At 40.7% G+C, this 19,346-nt stretch overlaps 1 protein-coding gene across 2 annotated transcripts in view; it reads right to left on the bottom strand.

Annotated features, from left to right (window-relative positions):
* The window catches only part of LOC116997134 (reticulophagy regulator 1-like), a 74,690-nt gene that overhangs the window by 31,561 nt on the left and 23,783 nt on the right, over positions 1-19,346 (bottom strand). Inside the window, exon 1 of one of the 2 annotated variants that reach the window (XM_033061418.2) lies at positions 18,292-18,419. The exons of the other annotated variant lie outside the window; for it this stretch is intronic. Within the exon in view, the coding sequence (XP_032917309.1) occupies positions 18,292-18,377 (86 nt within the window). The 5' untranslated portion in view covers positions 18,378-18,419. Of the gene's footprint in view, positions 1-18,291; positions 18,420-19,346 lie in introns of those variants that run through there. 2 annotated transcript variants of the gene reach the window in all.

The following is a 19,346-nucleotide window of genomic DNA, read 5'->3' as shown; positions in this document are numbered from 1 at the left end:
AAAAAATAAGAACATGTCACCACAGTTCATATTCCATTTTGACCTCACATTATAGGCTCTACTAGCTGAAGGGAGAAAGCAGACATCAACTTCTTAAATGCTAACATCAAAACTTAAAGAAATAGTTCTATAGAGTGACAAAATAGAAGGGTAAGTCAGGAAATAATGAGAAGCAGTAGCAATAAATACAGTACACAAAGCAACAGTACGTTTCACATGACGGCAACTCATACACATACACAATTAGAAGCTGGGTAAGATGGTTAATTCTGAATGCACTGATTAAAACAAAGCTAACTTTATCCTGAAGTGACTGAGTAAACCAATTTATTCACAGAGTTTCTCTAAAGTAAGTATTTGTCAAATCCAACTATTCTACTCTTTTAATGTCCAGCCCTCTGTGAAACATCTGCAAATTTAAAGCAGTAGGAGGCCAATGCAACACCACACAGCTCCATGGAAAAGGCGAAGAGGCAGTTGAGACTGCAAGACAGACCTCAGTGCTCTCCTGCAACAACACCTACCCCCAAAAACTACAGTCAAATGGCGCCTGAGCTAGTAGAAGTGAAGAAGGGTTCAGAGGAGGGATGATGATCAATGAGGGCCTGCAGCTTAACCCGTTTGTCAGCAAGGGCACCTGCTGAGTTGTGACTGAGAGGAATCCCCCGAGCTGGCCAGGCGAGAGCTGCCAGAGCACTCAGCCAGAAGGGCAGAGCACCCGATAACCTTCACCCTCAGCAGAGGATGACATTCTGCTGAGGGGCTGACAGAAATGCTGGGAAGACAAAACTAACTTCAGCTAGCTAGGCTTTTGTCCCAAAGACAGATTTGCCATTCCTTACTCCTTTACTGTTAATTTGTATTTAAATTCAGTGCATTTCATAAGGTGGTCTAGAGCACAGGTATAGACCATTTGTATTGAACAGCACGACAGCTGCTCCTGTCACCGCTAAAACTTCCTTTTCCCTCATTTTTAAATGGACATCAAAAGATTATTAAAAAAATAATTTTATTAAGCTGTATGAAATCGATTTTAAAAGTACAATTCACTGCTAGAAGACTGAAAAATTAAGCTGTCAATTTAGAAGTTACTTACATATAAAGTTGTACATATCTATATAAATCTGTAAAACACACAATATTTTATCACAGCTTTTGCTGTTTCCTTTAGAATCTTGAATAAAGATCATTGAACCCATCTGCCTGGATATTCATATAGATGTTCCTATAAAGAAGGGAAGTAGTAGGGAAGCAAAAACCCTCTCTACTCAGACTTTTACTATAATTCAGTGAGGTGGTTTTTTCATATTAAAAAACCCAACAAACAAACCATACACACAAAAACACCCCCAAACAACCTAAATCCAAAACAAAGCAAATCTACAAAAAAACCCCAACCCCAAAAATAATTTATTTGGGAAACATTCAGAGCACTTTAAATACGTAATTTTTCAACTGCTTTTCAGGTAACCTGCAGAGTTTTGCACTTCCTTTCAGTAACTAAGAAAGCCCCAAAAGACTAATTTCCATCCGCTAAAATTATTTATTACAAAGAAAAGCCTCTTCAGTATGTTTTGAGTTTGATTACTGATTGAAGAAATAAGTATTTTTCAAGGTACATCTACAAAGATTTTGAGCAAAGTATTTAAACTTTAACAAAAAAGTTCTACTTATGTGTCATTTTCAGAAATTTCTGTTTATCATCATATTGAGTTTCTAGCTGAATTCCTATACTTTGAGACTTCAATTATAATAAAAGAATTTCTGCTTCAGCTTACCAGTTAGGACAGAAGTTGTCAAGGTACACATTCTAAGAAAATTGTCTACTTATGGTGAACACAATGGAAATAGCTTGTTCCCGTAGTACAACAGAACTTCATACAGTAATTGTTCAGACACATCTCAGTTTGTATTCTAAGGCAAGTGTTTAGAGCAGCATTTTTTTAAAGATCAGACATGCAAACCTCAGATATTGTTGCACTGATTAATTATATTACTCTGATCTCATGCCTAAATGCATAAAAGCACAATGTTAAGGTACACACTGACCTTGCAACTTCCTTGGAATGTGCTGGTAGCAACACACACTCCTTCTAAAATTGAGCAACAGCTATCTCACGTGCCCTTCTCGGATTTCTCAGAGTTTAACATTTATATACAATTTATATACAAATGCAGATATAAATAGCTACATTTATCTCAGTCTTACTGTGTCACTTAACTGAATAAGGAGTTAATGCTTGTGTTACCAAGACCAGCTAGACTGGGTCTGCTAAAGACCCATCTAGCCCTGTGCCCTGTCTTTAATGCTTGCCAAAACTGAATACCTGGGGATACCTAAGCAACAGAATAAAAATATGGGATAATGCATAATGATAGCTCCACAAAATACAGCAGAGTTTCCAACAATCTGCAGCTTGGGGACTTCCAAAGCCAGATGTGGTGATTTTTTATTTAAAAGCTTTCAATTAATTTTCTTTAAAAAAACCTGTCCTGTAATTTATATTTAAAATCCATCTATAGTTCTAATATTCACAACCACCATGTGTCAAGGATTTCCGAAACTTACATATTTTTATTTTTCCTTTAGCAAAAAGGAAACATTTTGGAAAAGGAAAGAAAAGGACAGCTTTCTGTCTGCTATTTTGATGCCTCCTCATTCCAAAAGTGTATGAGAGAAGGCATGTTTCATGTGGTATTTTGAGAGAGTTCTACTGTATGTCTCTTTAATTATTAATTTTCTCTTTTCAAAAAAGTCCTACCTCATTTACTTGTTCTTCAAAAAGAAATAGTTCTGTGTATTTGATTTACCTTGTTGCTGCGCTCTGGATTATTTTTTCTCATGTACTGTTTTCTGGAAGGTAGCAGATCAGTCCCACACAGAGTATTCAGGATTTGGACATAAAACAGATTTACGAGAGCAGCATGAGACTGCTATTGCTTTTTCCCTGCATGTCCTTTTTACTGATAATTAACAGTAGATATAGTCTGGTAATGCTGGTTTTGTGAAACCACACCTTATTTATGAGTGGTTACAGTCACCTTCAGACACTATTATTTTATATGTGAATTTAGTACTGGCATTTCTGCATAACTTTACAATTATCTACACTGAATTTCAGAAGCTATTTTACTGAGAAAGAATCCTGTAAGGATCTTCTGAAATTCTTCATTGTTGATCCTTTTTCTAATTTTCTTGAATGATTTGGTACCTGGCCATCCCACTGTTCACTGTCTTTTCAAGTCCCTCATGAGAATATTTGTCAGAATAGTTCCAGCACAGCTAGCAGATTTTTTTTTATTCACTGTGAAATTCTCTTAAGCATTACCTCTTGCTATGAACTGACCTACAGTAACCTCAATGGCCACAACTGCATCAGTGACCTATTAATCATACTACTAATCCAAGCACTTGGTAAAAAAAGGCTGAACTTATGAAAGAGGAGCTAGGGAAAATCTAAGCTAGGGAAATGAAATGTGTGTCATATGGTGCTGTGGCCATAACATACAGGTTGACTTGGGAGAATGAGTGGTTTTGCGCTGCAGCAAAAGTGTATTTCTGAAAATTTTAATTAAACTGGCCAGCTTAACGTCTGATCATCTGTATTCATTGAGTGTGGAAAATGGCAGAACATGCAGAATATGAGCATATGTCATGTTACTCTCTGTTTCCCTTAGTGTAAAAATAAAATACTTACAGCTGTCTAGAATTTATCTTTGGTGCTATTTAGAATCTAAAACATTTTGAATGTTAATTAAAAATGTTTAAAGCATGAAATATATTTTAATAAGTAAATATGCAACATCTCTTCTGTCAATAAGAAATAAAAGAAGAAAATGAGACTTGGAAGGAATACCATGAAGTTTGTTTCAAAACAGCTAAGTTGTTTTACTCAACTGTATGTTGAAACACCTCAAAGAATATAATATGTTATACTGCTGATAGGCTCACATGCTTGAATAAAACTGTGCCAGGACATTCCTTTCTAAATTAGTGACTAATCAGATGCTGGGCTGAGAAGCACACCCTCACGTTACAACCACCCAGACGTCTGCAGCATTAAAAAAACAACAACAAAAAACCCCGACTACAACTATATGTTCTTGTATCCCCTATAAATAATTTCCATCATGCGTTTTGTAATCTAATGCTTGCATTTGGCAAACCAGTTGCAATTAAAGGTCAAAACCTGACTACTATAGAAAGTACCTGACTAATCTACTTCTTCTGATCTTTCTCTTGACTATCACCATTCTAAATATTCTAAGCAAAGACGTCCTCTTCTCTCCATGTCAGTAACTAATATATATTTCTAAAAACCTTGGGGTTCATTGATCACAAATGTTCCTTGCTTCTTTTATCAAGTTCTCAAATTAATCAAAGTTGCTTGCTTCTTTTTCTTTCTTATTACCCTCAGATTTCCATTATTCTTTAAAAAATTGTTTAGAATTTGAAAATTTGACAGAAATTAACTCAATAGGCTATTGGGAGACCAGTACTTTTTTTTTGGTTGTTTGTGCAGAACAAACCCTACTCTTCTCAAAAAAATAAAATAGCAAAAGCACCATTTCTGCCTACAGGAAACAGTTAATATAGGCCAATGTTAAGAGAGGATAAAAGCTACTTGTATTTGCAGGAGAAAAACATATTTTTCACATGTTTAGCATATGCCATTCCATTTGCTTTTCATGCAGTTTTAGTGATAATATAAAAATACAGAATATTACCCATTTCAATGGAGTTTTCAATCAAACATCATTAGACTTACATTTAAGAAAAGCCATTCCAAAATGAAATAGTCCAATTTTCTTCATAATGCTAAAAAGAGTCTCTCTATTTAAGGTAACACTGGGGGCTCCCTGAATGCTATAGTTTATAAATACCCTTTAAGATGACAAGTCAAATGACTTCAGGATTGCAAGTTATCTCTCACAGTTGTTCAACTGTTAAAATGGAAAGTGGTAAGAATAGAATAAAAACACCGATGGCAAAAATATTACATGTGCAATGGAACAAACATAGGACACAGGACATGACCATTTTAACATTATTCTTTTTGTTTAAATTTACTCTCTACCCTTAGAAAAGGTCAGCTTTGTGAACTTCTCTCCTGAAGAGCAATTTGAGGTCTGTCATTCCATTCACACTCTTACATTTCATCAAAAATGCAGTCATCCTTTACTAATGATCTATCTGGTACTTGTTGCAACAGTATTCTGCTAGTTTAGGCACTAATCTCATGTAACCCACCTAATTCTAGAATAATGTAAATGTTAAAATACATTAAAAATGTGAAAAATAGCAACATTAAATTTGCAGGCAAAACAAATCTCTGAGGCAGGCAAACCTATCCAGCAGCTCTGTGGCAATCAGACAAGCTGCTTCAAAACTAGGCAATCGTTTTATTTATTTTATGGTGTAAACCTACAGAGAGTTACAAGAAGGATGTTTCAACTGTATGTTAGAGTTCTGTTCTCTTTAGCAAGGCTTGATACCTTGGTACTCCAAAAAAAGTTTTATGGTCTATTAACCAATTCAAACCTACAACAATGTGCAGCTAAGGTCTGACTGTCTAGACATCTTACTACATCTGCCTAAGCTCTTGGAAGTCTTTGAACTAGAAGAGATAGCCCTGCTAACTCAGAGAATTGTCCTAGAAAACAGATGTCCTTTACAAGGAATTGACTTTTTCAGTTTGTGCTGTCTGCAAAGCCTTGGAATACAGTATCTCCACTTGAAAATAAGTACAGTAAATTCACGAATACAAGCTGCACGGACTACAAGCCGCATCGCCAGGTGCTGGCAAACATTTAGTTCTTTGTCCATAAATAAGCCGCACCTGAGTATAAGCCACTCTGTCGTTTGCAGCGAGGACCCGCGTGCAACAAAGTTGCCAAATAGTAACAGAAGCACGGCATGGCGGGGTTTACTGGCTCAACTAAGGCTGTGCAGGCTCGGCCCGCTTGGGGCTGCTGACGGGGCCAGGTGGCCCAGCTCGGTGGGGATGCTCGGCGGGGCTGCTCGGGGCTGGCTGCCGCCTCTGGGCTCACTCGCCCCAGCCTGGCACTGCCCCGCAGTGGCAGGCGGGGACGGAGCACCCCCACTCCCGCCGCAGCGGGCAGGGATGGAGCACCCCCCGCTCCTGCCACGGCGGCGGAGGGCGGGGGCAGAGCCTGCCTGCTCCTGCCACGGTAGGCGGGGACAGGAGCCCCCTGCTTACCCCACCGGCCGCGAGGATGGCAGCACGGAGCCCCCGCCTTTCTCCTGCCTGAAGGAGGGAACTCCCCTGCCTCCCTCCCCGCTGGCCCCACCCGCCGCACAACACAGTAACCAATTTGTAACAATCGCGAAATCCTGGGTTTTACTGGCAGGTGCGCGGCTCGGCATCCTGGTTGGCACTTCTGGGGTTGTAAATGTCAGAAAATTATTCACATATTAGCCGCTCCTGAGTATAAGTTGCATATCTGGTGTGGGAGCAAAATTTTAGTCAAAATGGTGTGGCTTGTATTCATGAAATTACTGTAATTAAAGATTGCACTCCAGTCAGTAACGTAGTGTCAGTTCTACAGTACTGATATGAAGCTAATTCTGCATAGTCACAACTACAAATTGCAAGACATATGGATTCCCACCAAAAATTAGAAAATCCCAGAATATGGAATATTTGTTCATAAATCTTCATGGTTAGGGATAAATATTTGGGATGCAACCTGATGGAGGCAGTGACCAATTGTTCTGTTCAAAATGATGTGAGAGAATCCAAGTCATCTCCTTTCCCTGTCTGAGCTGGTAGGGAAGGCTGTTGCCACCCTCCAAGAGGCAGCTCTTGTAACTTGAGCCTAGTAACTTCAACACATGAGTTTAAGTACATGACATTACTTTTTGGCTGACATTTTGTAAGATTGTGTCCAAGCCTCATGGATCCTTCAAACAGAAGAATCTTTATTTAAGATATGAGGGGTCTTTGCCACTTTCCACCGCATACACTTGATTCAAAGTTTCACTTTCTTATTGGCAAAATACCCGTCAATCACAATCACATCCCCGGACAGGTTTTCCTGCAATGCTCTTTAGGCTGGCAGCCAAATTAAGAGTGTATCCTTCTACACCCTGCTGCTGAAGCACTCTATTTATAACAACAATGTGTAAATAGAAACAAATAAAAATACCAAGCCAAACAAAAACCAAATCCAAAGCAATGTATTTACACTGAAAGTGCAGTAATATTCAGAATCGACAACAATATGTAAGTGTGCCTGCCAGTACTGACAATTTCCAAGCAGCTTTAAAAAACCAAAAAAATAGGGAAAGAATAACAGATGCTATGATTAGCATGAAAAAGCTGACCTGCTCAAGAACAACCAGAAAACATTTCATTAGAGTCAGGAGGTAACCAGATATTGCCCTTTTAATTAATTTGATACTCTCTGTGGGGGTGTTGCACTCCACAACAAGACTAATTGTTTGCTTCACAAGGGGTCCCTGAAAACAGAAAAAGTAATCTGAGATGGATGGTATCAGCACAATTCCTCTGCAGTTTTTCAGATAGATTTTCTCTACAGAGATGTTCACAGACTTAAGTCAACCCATGAAGATGGGATAGGCAAGTATTTTAAGAAAAGCTTGTAGCTTTCATTGTATGACCGAAGTGTGGCCCACATCTCAAAACAGAAGAGTATGGTTTGTTTTCCCTCTAATTAAGATTTTTAAAGCTTTAGCTCGATTGGTAAAAAATACTGGTGTCAATATTACTGTATAAGTAAGAAATATGAAAGTGTTAAAAAATGAAGGACACCTCCAAACTCCCTTGCTGAAAGCTGGGAAAACTTGCCAAACAGCAGGCAACCACATCGTCCAAGACTGCAAATTCAAATGCAGCATCTGCCATACTTGTTCTTGTCTAAGACAGAAGAGTAGATCTAAGCACTCCTTACTGAGTACTTACTGAAATTTTTTGTATTTGCTTTATAACTTGACTTTAAACTCCATCAGCTTTAAGAAATTATTTTATTTTCAAAGTGCTAGAAAAAGGCTGATCTAAAACAAAAACCAAATGCCTTCAATTCTATGTATCTTCTACCTAATTTTTGGTTAGTGCTGTGAGCAAAATAAACATTCAACCATTGCAATAAACACAGTGATGAAAAATAAGACATGAGAAAGTTGAGATGATGGCAGGCAGCAGTGGGGAGGTTGCACTTTTTTCCCCAGTGATGACAACACGGGTGGCACATGACAGCTCAGAATTAGCAGCTCTTAGGTTGTTCACAACAGGCAAATACACCTGGCTGCACTCACAGATGCCTTTAACAGAACTTCATTTTAAACAAAGTGGATCCAGAACAAAAGCTCTCACAAATAACTGAACAATGACTGCAGCTCCATACTTCAAAATATCAAAGATGGAATAGAGTTGGTTTTACTCTATGTTGAAAATTGTTGAAGAAAAAATGTACTATGTATAAACAAAGGATGATGAACAAAAGCTGTATATTCATCCTCCCATCACCACAGACTACGACCACATTTTCCAACTGAGTGTAGCATTTTATTTTTACCAATATGTAACAAAGGAAATTAATTACTGAGCTACTTTTGCACAGGATGCAGCACACCCTGCAGTTTGCATAGACTGCACTTATGTCAGCTATTTATTTTATACATTTAATCATGGATGCAGAGACTTCACTTGAACAAAGTATTACAAAATTTAAAAAATTAAAAAAAGAAGTATTTCAAACTTATTTAGTACAGTAAAAATACACATCTCACAGTACCCAGATAAATTTTTTTCCCAGCATGGAGTCAAACTGGTAAAATCACAGAATCATTTAGGTTGGCAAAGGCTTTCCAGATCATCCAGTCCAACCACATTACTAGGTATAAGGATCTTTTGAGACCACCACGTGAAATTGCCTTGAGTTCTTTCATGAAATTAATCCTTCTGACTCAATAAAGAAATAATATTTGTTTAGACCTGAGAAGATACAAAGAGAACACACACACAGCTTTCAAACAATATGCTTAGAAATTATAACTGAAATCAGGTGCTTGTGAGATTAGCAAGACCAAAAGAAAAACAACTGTCAAATAAGACTATATGAGTGTTCTTTTGAATCTCAAAATTTTAATTAAGTATTTGTATAAGAACACTTCTGTCACCAGAACAGAAGAAAAAGAATTCCCAGAGGAACACTAGAGCAGTCTTCTGAATGATTCCTTAGTATCTCAGTACTAGATCCCCAAAATAAATAACATGGAATGCTTTCAGCGCTCTCTAAATAGAATACAAGTTTAAAATAATTCTGAATAATTTTGATTTCCACTAGCCAGTGGGGTAGAGGAAAGGACTAGATGGTGGGAGAAATAAGAAGAGTAATACATTTCTCTAGGAATTACCATTTATGAAGTAAAAGGGGAAAAAAGGGCTATCCAAGCAATTTTAGATCTATTCCTCTCACTCGGATATTATAAAGATACCGAGTAAATTAGAAACAAAGCTAAGAAGCTGTTAAACAGTCAAGGAGGATTATCAGTATCCAAAAAAGTAAAAAGAAGGCACATTTCTTTTTTAAAAGTACACAGCTTGTCCTGAAGAAAAGACGAAAGCATACATAACTGCTACAATGCTTTTGAAATTCTGCTATATGACACTTAAAAGCAAACTACAAAAATACAACATATATGCAATTCCCATAACTTCACATTTAATTGAAAAGCTATACCAAAGGGCAAGGACAGGGTATAACAAGTGCCTTGTTATATGAGACTGGTATGTCCTTAACATTTTCATTCAGTATTTGCCTTAATCCTTCAGATGAGTGAGTTGCAATACCCCAGGAGGAGTGGCAGACACTGGAAAGGACAGAATCAGGGTTCAAAATATATAGGACCTCAGACTGGGAAATGGCACAAAATCAACTACCCTAACTCATCAGGGACACACTGTATTTGACAAGACAAGTGTAGAAACACAAAATGGGAAACAACTTATTAAAAAAGCAGTGCAGTGGAAAAGGAGCATGTTGCTACTTGAGTTATTTAGAAGTCTTAGAAAAAAAAATCTATGCCTAAGATGCATTTACAAGATATTTACCATATACAGCACAAGTCATGTCTTTTACATAATACTGTGTTAGATATAAGTGTTTATTGATGTTGCTCAGTTTGAGCATTATGCTCAGAGCAATACAGATACTGACACACAAATAATGACAGTTTCTGTAAACACAACTGGGTTAGAATACATCCTTGTATAAAAACAGTTAAAGCAGCCCCAGTACAATTCTGCTGGTCCTATGCTTCTGCCCTTACTTCTTCGGAAGTTGTTCTTTCTGCGGCCAAGATAATGATTAACCTTTATGTTTAACTAACAGGGACAGAAGACAAGTAAGGCTTACAGAAAGAGGAATGCAATATTTGTTTGGTAATTGTAAAGAAACAGGATGATTCCAACATTTTCTCCTCATCTCTTTTGTGTATCCTCCATAATGAAAGGTGAGTTGAACTTCTGAGGAGAAGGAAGAGAGGAAAATGCCTTGTGATGGCTAAGAAGGAATTGAGATATAACCAAATTACTAGAGAACCACAGAGAGTAGGGCTGACTCCAAAAGTTTGCAAACCACTATGTGTGAGAAGAAATTGGTAACAAGCACTACATATTGGTTTTGACAAAGATAAGAAAAATAGCAAGTTAAACAAGCCAAGTATTTCTACCAGTGAGATACATGACACCTACAAATGCTCTGCAACATCCCTTATTTCCCCTCCCCTTAAACAAAAAAAAACCAACCCAACCAACCTTACAGAATATAGTAAAATAGTATAGAAAAAAGTATTTAACCTTTTTCAGACTAAGTGTGACACATTTGCCAAAGTTACAGCATTTCTACTGAAGTATTGCATTTTCCTCCTGAAAGAAAAAAACTTCACCAGCATGTTGGTTTTATCATGTATCAATATAAAACAAACAAACTCAGCAGAATACATTACTTGGAAAAGTAGCTAACAATTTGGAAATAACTAGCCAGGAAGCAGGAATAAGGTCACACAATATTTAAAAAAAAATTAAAATTGAAGCATCAAGAGGTTTTTGCAATGTAGACAAATCTTTCTGCAATCTGCATTAGGTTTGATCTTTATGTGTAAAGTGCCTTAAGAAAATGTCCCACCACACATATTGCTGCCTATCTGAGTTGTGGGAACACATTATATTAAACAAAGGACAATTACAATCTGGTATTTGAGCAGTAAAGTGGCTACTGAAAAAGTACAGGTTTAAGCTGCAAATAAAACTCAATTTCCATTTGCTTTCCATAAGTATGCATCCACTTCCTGAAGGACTGTAACAGTTTTCATATACTAAGAACATTTGGGGGAACCTTAGTTGAAGCAGAATTGTTTCAGGTATATTATCTTGCCATACATATCTTCTAACACAAACTCATACGAATATATGAGCTGAAATGAACAGAACAGCAACCACTATGAAATACCAAGGCTGGAAGTCTTTGAGTACTCCAGATGCCTTCAGATTACATTGAAATAACTGAAGAAGCAAATATTTTCTTTCCGGAGCCAATTTGCATCTATTTAACTGTTAGACTATATTCTGCCCTCGGCCTTGCTGTAGGTCCACAGGAAGTATTTTCTTCAGTCTGTAGCCAGACTGTGTAGGGCCATGTGAGGAATGGATCCTGTCTGGATGACCAAAACAAGACAAAGAGACTGTGCAACAGAAACTGGAACTGATGGAACCGTGTTTTGGTGCTGACTGGCCCACATGACTACCCTTGGCTTATATCACATTTGTTCCTATCTATAACATCAAGGAAATGGATTAACAAGTGTAAAACAGGAAGACTTCTGCTACAGTCTTGATCTTGTTGGAGTTCCTAATTGAAGAAGACCTCTTATTTCCTAATCCACTTGTCTGCAAAGCAATCTCTTTGCAACACCCTGAAGGACAGGACTTTTATTTTGAGATACAGGGAAGCAGCATATCCTTGGCATCTCAAGAGTGATCTGAATACACAATCATACTGCCAGAGAAACAAGAGGTAAATAAATCAAGTTACCCATGCCCTGTCGTTGTTACTGCTGTGGATTGGTATTCCTGTCTGTTGTGGCAAGTGTCAGCTCCTTATTGTAGCCACAAGCAGCAGCCAAAACACACAGGCCTTCAGATCAACAGCAAGCAATGACATAAGGCTGTAAATGTCCTCATTGTCTCACCACCCTAAGCTTCCTTTATGCAATCAAGGGAAACAAACAGTCACCATTAAGACACAGTATACCTGACCAGCCTAGAGACATTTGTTTGGGAAGAGATAAATCAAGACATACATCTCATGAAGTATTTCAAATCTTTCTCCATTGATCATGAAATTAGACTAAGCAGACTATTGCTGACACCGTCAGAAATATTGCAGATTGTCTTAAACCCAGCAGGCAAAACATATGCAAATCAGAGGTATTTAAAGCCTCTGATATAATAAACAAAGCATGCTAATTAGATGAATGGGGCAACTGTCTCATTAATATTTAGGGACAACATGAGAAGAGTTTTTTTCATTGCTCTCAGTGACATACTAGCAATAATTTTTCACAAGTGCATTATGGAATTATGATTAGGTTCAAAAGATTTTTTTCTTCTTCTTCTTGGAAAAAAGCCCAACAGCCACACATTTCGTGAAGTCTTTCAAGCTCTGAATGGTGCTAGCACAGAATATTGTTGTTTGGAACACACTGACCATTGTAATGCATGCAAATGTCTATGGGCTGGGCAGATGCAAGTGTGAAATCAGTGTAGCTCAAAAGATGAATTCAGGTCTGAAAAACCTATGACCTGAATTTGAAGCTGATCTGTCACATCAGCTGACCCAGTAATGGATGTTGTTACCTACCAAACAGTAATGCTCGCCTGGAAGTGGGCAGCTCTGAGAGTCCACAAGTATCATCACAGCTAACGCTCATAAAAAGAGTCCACAAAGAAGGGACTGGAGGAGAGAGGTGGTGAGGAAGAGGAATGTCCTGGGCTTAGAAAATAACCTCTGTGTGTCTGTTTGTAACCTTCTATAAGGGAAGGCTATTATTTCAGAAATATCCCAGCCAGCTAACTACCAAGCTTCAAGAGTGCTTCAATATTAACCCATGGTTTTCAGCATCAAGTCCTGAAGTGCTTCAGTAAAGACAGCTGTAACTAAAAGCTTTGACCAAGAAGTGTCCTTTTTCTCTAGTAAATGTTACTGTTTCTTCTTATGGAATTCCAAATCTTCATTGACATAGTCATATAAGTGGCAGTGGATGAGACAGGCTGTTAATGGTGCTGCACTTGCTTATTTTTCCCTCCTCTTGGGAGCAGAGGAGAACATGTGCTTTGGGAATAAAAAAAAACTTTCTTTCAACCTACAAGGCCAGGAGAACCCCTTCAGGATTTATTTTCACAGCCCAAAGGATTACATCCAAAACATTCAATGTATAATAATATAGTGTTGACTGGAACACAGACTAGACAGAGCAAAAGTAATAAAATAGGTATTTATTGAAAGGATACACTTTAGGCAGTGCAAGAGTCAAGCCAGGGCTACACTCAAATCAAATACAAGTGGGATCCTGGTCATGAATTTTTACACTTTTAAAAGTTTTGGTTCATCTACATATTGGGGTCAATTGTCCAACCACAGCCCAGGCTATGAAGTATCAGCCTCCCTGGCTTGCCTCCTTTCCTTGCCATTGTTTCTGCTTTTTGGTTACTGGTTGTCCTTGATTCTCTAGCTAGAAAGGAATTGTTTTGTCTAACTACCTTGTGAAGAGACCATACTAACACCTAATATGAAGTTTCAGAGTTACACACTAAGCAGCAGAGATTCTGAAAAATATAAAAGCTAAAACCCAAGGCATCAATAGTAAATACTACACACCTACTGCAGTCTGTGAGGTTGAAGCAGCCATTAGTGCAGCAGGGAACTTAAAACCACGACTGGTCAGGCAAGGCTCCTCCCAGATGTCAGTAGCTTTGATTTGAGAAAATTATAAAATATAACAGGGGACTGAAAACAAGTTATGCAGAGCTGCTGATCTTCAGAGCATTAACTCCTTTCTTTCTGGATTATTCTCTTCAGTAACTCTCTGATGGCCATTTAAAAGGACCGCAGCTTAGTCCCTTCTCAGGCTGCAACTAGGGTTTTTTAGGCTTGCTATAAAAGATTAATTTTGCGTTAATATAAATTTGATGTTCTTAAGTTTGATCACTCAAGAAATGAAGGTGTGCTACAATTCCTGTCTATATGCTAAGATATCTACTTGCTAGAGAAACACCAGATTTTAAAGAAATCTCACTAGGATAGGAAAAAATAAAACAGCTTTATAATGAGGAAAAGTAATTTAACAAGAGATCTTTTCCACTGCTCCTTTAACAGCTGTCACCCATTTTTTTAAAAAGGCAAGACACCAGTACAGCAGTTGCTCCTCAGAAACAGAACCAATTTAGGAAAAGAAAGGTGCTACAGTGCTACCTTCCCTAAGGAAGGTTCAGCTTATCTTCAGTTTGACATTTTTAACTTAAAATAGTACTAAATTACAGTAGTTTCACGAATACAAGCCGCACGGATTATAAGCCGCACTTCCGGTGCCTCGACAATGTTGCTGTCTTTGTCAATAGATAAGCCGCACCCCGAATATCAGCCGCACTTTCGTTCGTCGCGAGAATCCGTGCGCATCTTTCACAAATTGGCCAATTAGTAACAGGATCGCGGCATAGCGGGCTTTACTGGCTCGGGGCGGGGCCAGGAAGGCTCGGCCCCCTCATGGTTGCTGACAGGGCCGGGTAGCCCAGCTCAGCGCCACGGCTCGGCGGGGCTGGCCGGGTGGTGCTGCCGCCGCCGCCGGGCTCGCTGGCCCCCCTCTCCCGTCAGCACCGCCCCGCTGCTGCGTTCGCTAGCCCTGCCGGCGGGCTGCCACCGCCGCCGCCCGGCTCGCCGGCCGCGCCGCGCCGCGTTCCCTAGCCCTGCCGGCGGGCTGCCGCCGCCCGGCTCGCCGGCCGCGCCGCGTTCCCTAGCCCTGCCGGCGGGCTGCCGCCGCCGCCGCCCGGCTCGCCGGCCGCGCCGCGCCGCGTTCCCTAGCCCTGCCGGCGGGCTGCCGCCGCCGCCGCCCGGCTCGCCAAACGCGCCGCGTTCCCTAGCCCTGCCGGCGGGCTGCCGCCGCCGCCGCCCGGCTCGCCGGCCGCGCCGCGCCGCGTTCCCTAGCCCTGCCGGCGGGCTGCCGCCGCCGCCGCCCGGCTCGCCGGCCGCGCCGCGCCGCGTTCCCTAGCCCTGCCGGCGGGCTGCCGCCGCCGCCGCCCGGCTCGCCGGCCGCGCCGCGTTCCCTAGCCCTGCCGGCGGGCTGCCGCCGCCGCCGCCCGGCTCGCCGGCCGCGCCGCGTTCCCTAGCCCTGCCGGCGGGCTGCCGCCGCCGCCGCCCGGCTCGCCGGCCGCGCCGTGCCGTGTTCCCTAGCCCTGCCGGTGGGCTGCCGCCGCCCGGCTTGCCGGCCGCGCCGCGCCGCGTTCCCTAGCCCTGCCGGCGGGCTGCCGCCGCCGCCGCCCGGCTCGCCGGCCGCGCCGCGCCGCGTTCCCTAGCCCTGCCGGTGGGCTGCCGCCGCCGCCGCCAGGCTCGCCGGCCGCCCCCTCCCGTCTGCACCGCCGCCGCATTTCCTCGCCCTGGCCAGCACTGCAGGCCCCCACACCGCCGGGCTCCCCCACGCTGCTGGCCCCGATTCTGCTGGGCTTCCCCCGCTGCCAGGCAGCCCCACCTGTCGGCCTTCCTGCTTCTGCCATGCTCCCCTGCACTGCTAGCCCCAGTTCTCCCAGGCTCCCCCGCCCTACTGACCCGGCTCTGCCGCCCCCCTGCCCCGCCCTGCTGGCCCAGGCTCTGCCGCCCGCCCCCCGCACTGCTGGCCCCGCCTCTGCCAGGCTTTCCCACCTCAGCCGGGGCCGGCCGGGCTCCAGCTTGGCTTGGGGCTGCCGCGGGCTCTCACTTCTGTGTTGGCAGCTTTTAGAATTTTGTTAATGTATTAGCCGCCCCGGAATATTGGCCGCACTTCCGGGTTTCCACCAAAATTTTGGTCAAATTGTTGCGGCTTGTATTCGTGAAATTACTCTACTCCATTAAAAATACAATCACAGGTCTTACATAGACACATTTTACATGTGAGACAACAAGCATTCTATATTTAAGTTATGGCAATGAAAAAAGTGAGGCTATGCTTGCTTTGACTAGTCAGCAGTGCTCAGTAAAGATGAAGGAGTACCAAAAACAAGTGCCACAAATTAACAGCATTTTCATTGAAGCGCTTCAATCTCTGATACTTGGAATGTACATGCAGCAGACAAAATACACAATGCACATGAGTGTTGAAAAAATGCAAGTTTCAGAACAGTCACAGTCGGTAATTCACCCTCCAACTATCAGAAGTTTACCATTTCACTATAAAACTCATCAGAAATTGGTGCCACCATTTATGAAATATCCTACTGTGATATGACTGACTGATTTAATTTTCAAAACCAGAATCTCATAACAAAAAGGTAGGGCAGGAAATGAGACTGTTCAGATAATTTTTGGTACTTTCTATCTACACTGGTTTTGATAAACCAAACTCTGTGTGGCAATTCTGTCAGGTACTAGAATTGGTCAGTTCTGCAGTTAAACCATTAAAATAGCTCTTAGAACATTTTTGGCAGACGCCAATTAGCACTTGCCAAAACAATCCAAAGGAGTTTCAAAGTTGGCACAGACCAGAAATCCTTTCCTGCCTGCACACAGACATTCTGCACAGTCCTTAAGGCAGTTACAAACTACGGATGCAGGGCTGTAGGGCCATGATGCCAAAGAAAAATCATGCACATATTTATTAGAATAGACATTTATTAGAATAGCGTTGTCTCTCACTGAAAGTATCACAGATCTACCACATTTTTTCTCTATAAGCTACTTAAGAGCAGGTGATCCTCTGCTGGATATAGGAATACACTTGGCATATCTTGCTCATAAATGATAACATGGAAACAGTTTTTCCTGTCCAATTTTGAGTAAAATGAAAAGGAACCATGCACTTAGCCTCAATATCTTACAGAAGTTCTTTCAATTTCATCACAATCAACAGGAACATTTAGAGTAGCATTCGGAAGAAGAAAAACTCACCCACAGTACAACAAAAGCAGTCTTTATGTGAATGTATAAAAGATAAAAATGAAAGGTTGGGTGCAAAAGCTGAAATTTCATTTATGTTAAACAGCATCTCCTAAAGTTGCCTTTAGGCAGAGGACTGTGAAGTGTCTAAAGCAATATCTATTTTTAGGGAAAGTACGCAAGAGGCAGAGAATTGCAAACCACTAAACACTCATCTCTGCTCTGTGCAAACTGTCAGGAAAACTAACAAAGGACATGCATGCCTGTCCTAATGCAAGTTGTAAAGGACATTATATCACAAACCTTCTGTCCTTTCAAAAAGTGAACCTGCTTTTAGATGAACACTGATGTGCATAAAAAGCATCTGGATTTCTGAGAAGGCTTTCAACAAGGTCTCTCATTAAATGCTTTTATGGAGCCTGAGAAGCCATGAAAAATGAAAGGAATTATTCTGGTAAAGACAGAGACCAGTTGCAAGGAACAGCAGAATTTAATCAAGTATCACATGATTTCTTGCAAAAAGGCAGATGAAATGTGAAGAAATTCAAAGAGAAAAAAAACCAAAAAACTTTTAACATGGGCTATAAGCTGATCTTTACTACTACTACTACTACTTTACTAGGACATTACCTTGAAGTGATTATATATCCATGAAAACATGATGTCACGGCTCAGTAGAGGTTAAAAAAAAACCTGAATCACGTGTTGGGATTTATCATGAAAAGAAGGAAGAGACAACATATAATCCAAGGATCTCCCTGAATACTGAATGCTATTTGTAATTCTGTGCCCCCAACATAAAGGAGCACAGATATGGAAGAAAAGTGCAGAAAAGCACAATGAAAACACCAAAACTCAGAGAATCTCTTTTTTCATGAACTAAAAAAAACAGGACAGGACAGAAGTTTATAAAAGTCACAGCTTGCTGGAGAATACTAATAGAGAGTAATTGCTCAGTATTTCTTCAAACAAGAAAAAATGTAGGAAGAGCTTACAAGCTATTATAGAGCAGTAAACAAACAGAAGACTGTTCACAAATCACGTGGTTCAGCTGTGGATCTCTGTGCTACAGGATGTTGCCAACAGCAGCAATTTATAAAAACAAAAGCAATGAGACTAACTCACCTAGAATAGCTTGAGGGTGTGTGGTGGGGGTAAGGTTCAGCTGGAAGCTGCAGGGAGAGTACAATATGAGAACCTTGCAAGCTCATCTGCTTTAATGCAGGACATTACCCAAGGTCGTGTTTCTCCTGGCTGGGTCCCTTCAGAAAGCAGATGTTTGGGCTAGATGGACACGTACAATGCTTGTATTATATTACCCAAGGGCATGAGCTATGGTGAGCTCATCAAATTCTCTTTCCGACTCTCTGCATTGTCTCCCCACAGAACAGCAAAGTCCAGGATTCTGAACAACTGAAAACCCGAATCCAAGATATTTAAAGTACTATTTATAGTCTTTTCATTAAAATCAACTATTCTGGTTTGAAAACCTGATGAACTGAGGAGTAAGAGGAAAAAAAAGTATCAGACTACAGAATTATTTTTCATGGAAACAAAAGGCAGATAAAAACCTATGTTTCCTTCAATTTCACAAGTAATTTGACTGTCTTTGCCTTCTTCTCAAATGTAAGCAGACAGATTCAAAACCCTGGAAGACAGTAAACTTTATGTAAATTTACAGGTGGAAGAAATGAAACATAAATCACGCTAATCTACTGTGCCACAGCAATAACTTCTCAATTAAATTTTTTGAATCACTGCCACTCTACACAGATACACAAAGTAGCACCAGCTACAGTAAAAGAAGCATTTTACTCTGCTCAGTTCATGAACTAAGCTGTCATCAATTCCACATTGCTTCTTTTCATGCTTACAGGAAAGTCTGAAGAGAATTCATACCTCTGGAAATTTAGAGGTATGAAACTGTACAGGAGCTGCACATCTGAACTGCTTTCTGTAATTTCTGTGACACTAGTATCTGTCTCTAGAAGGACAACAAAACCTGGTATCTTCCTTTTTTTAACTCTGCATTACTGTTTCTTCACTGTCAGGCTATAATACAATAGTGTACCAGTGGATATGCTTTCAAGTTATGTCAGATATATAATAAATCCTGGTGGTCTGTTTAGAAGAGTAATGCCTTAAATATGCAACCTTTTTTTCTGAAAATAGATTGTCTG

This window comes from Catharus ustulatus, chromosome 1, assembly GCF_009819885.2.
Source record: "Catharus ustulatus isolate bCatUst1 chromosome 1, bCatUst1.pri.v2, whole genome shotgun sequence".
NCBI classification, from domain to species: Eukaryota; Metazoa; Chordata; class Aves; order Passeriformes; family Turdidae; genus Catharus; species Catharus ustulatus.
The sequence above is the reverse complement of the archived record's forward strand: the minus strand, read 5'-3'. Positions and strand labels throughout refer to the sequence as shown.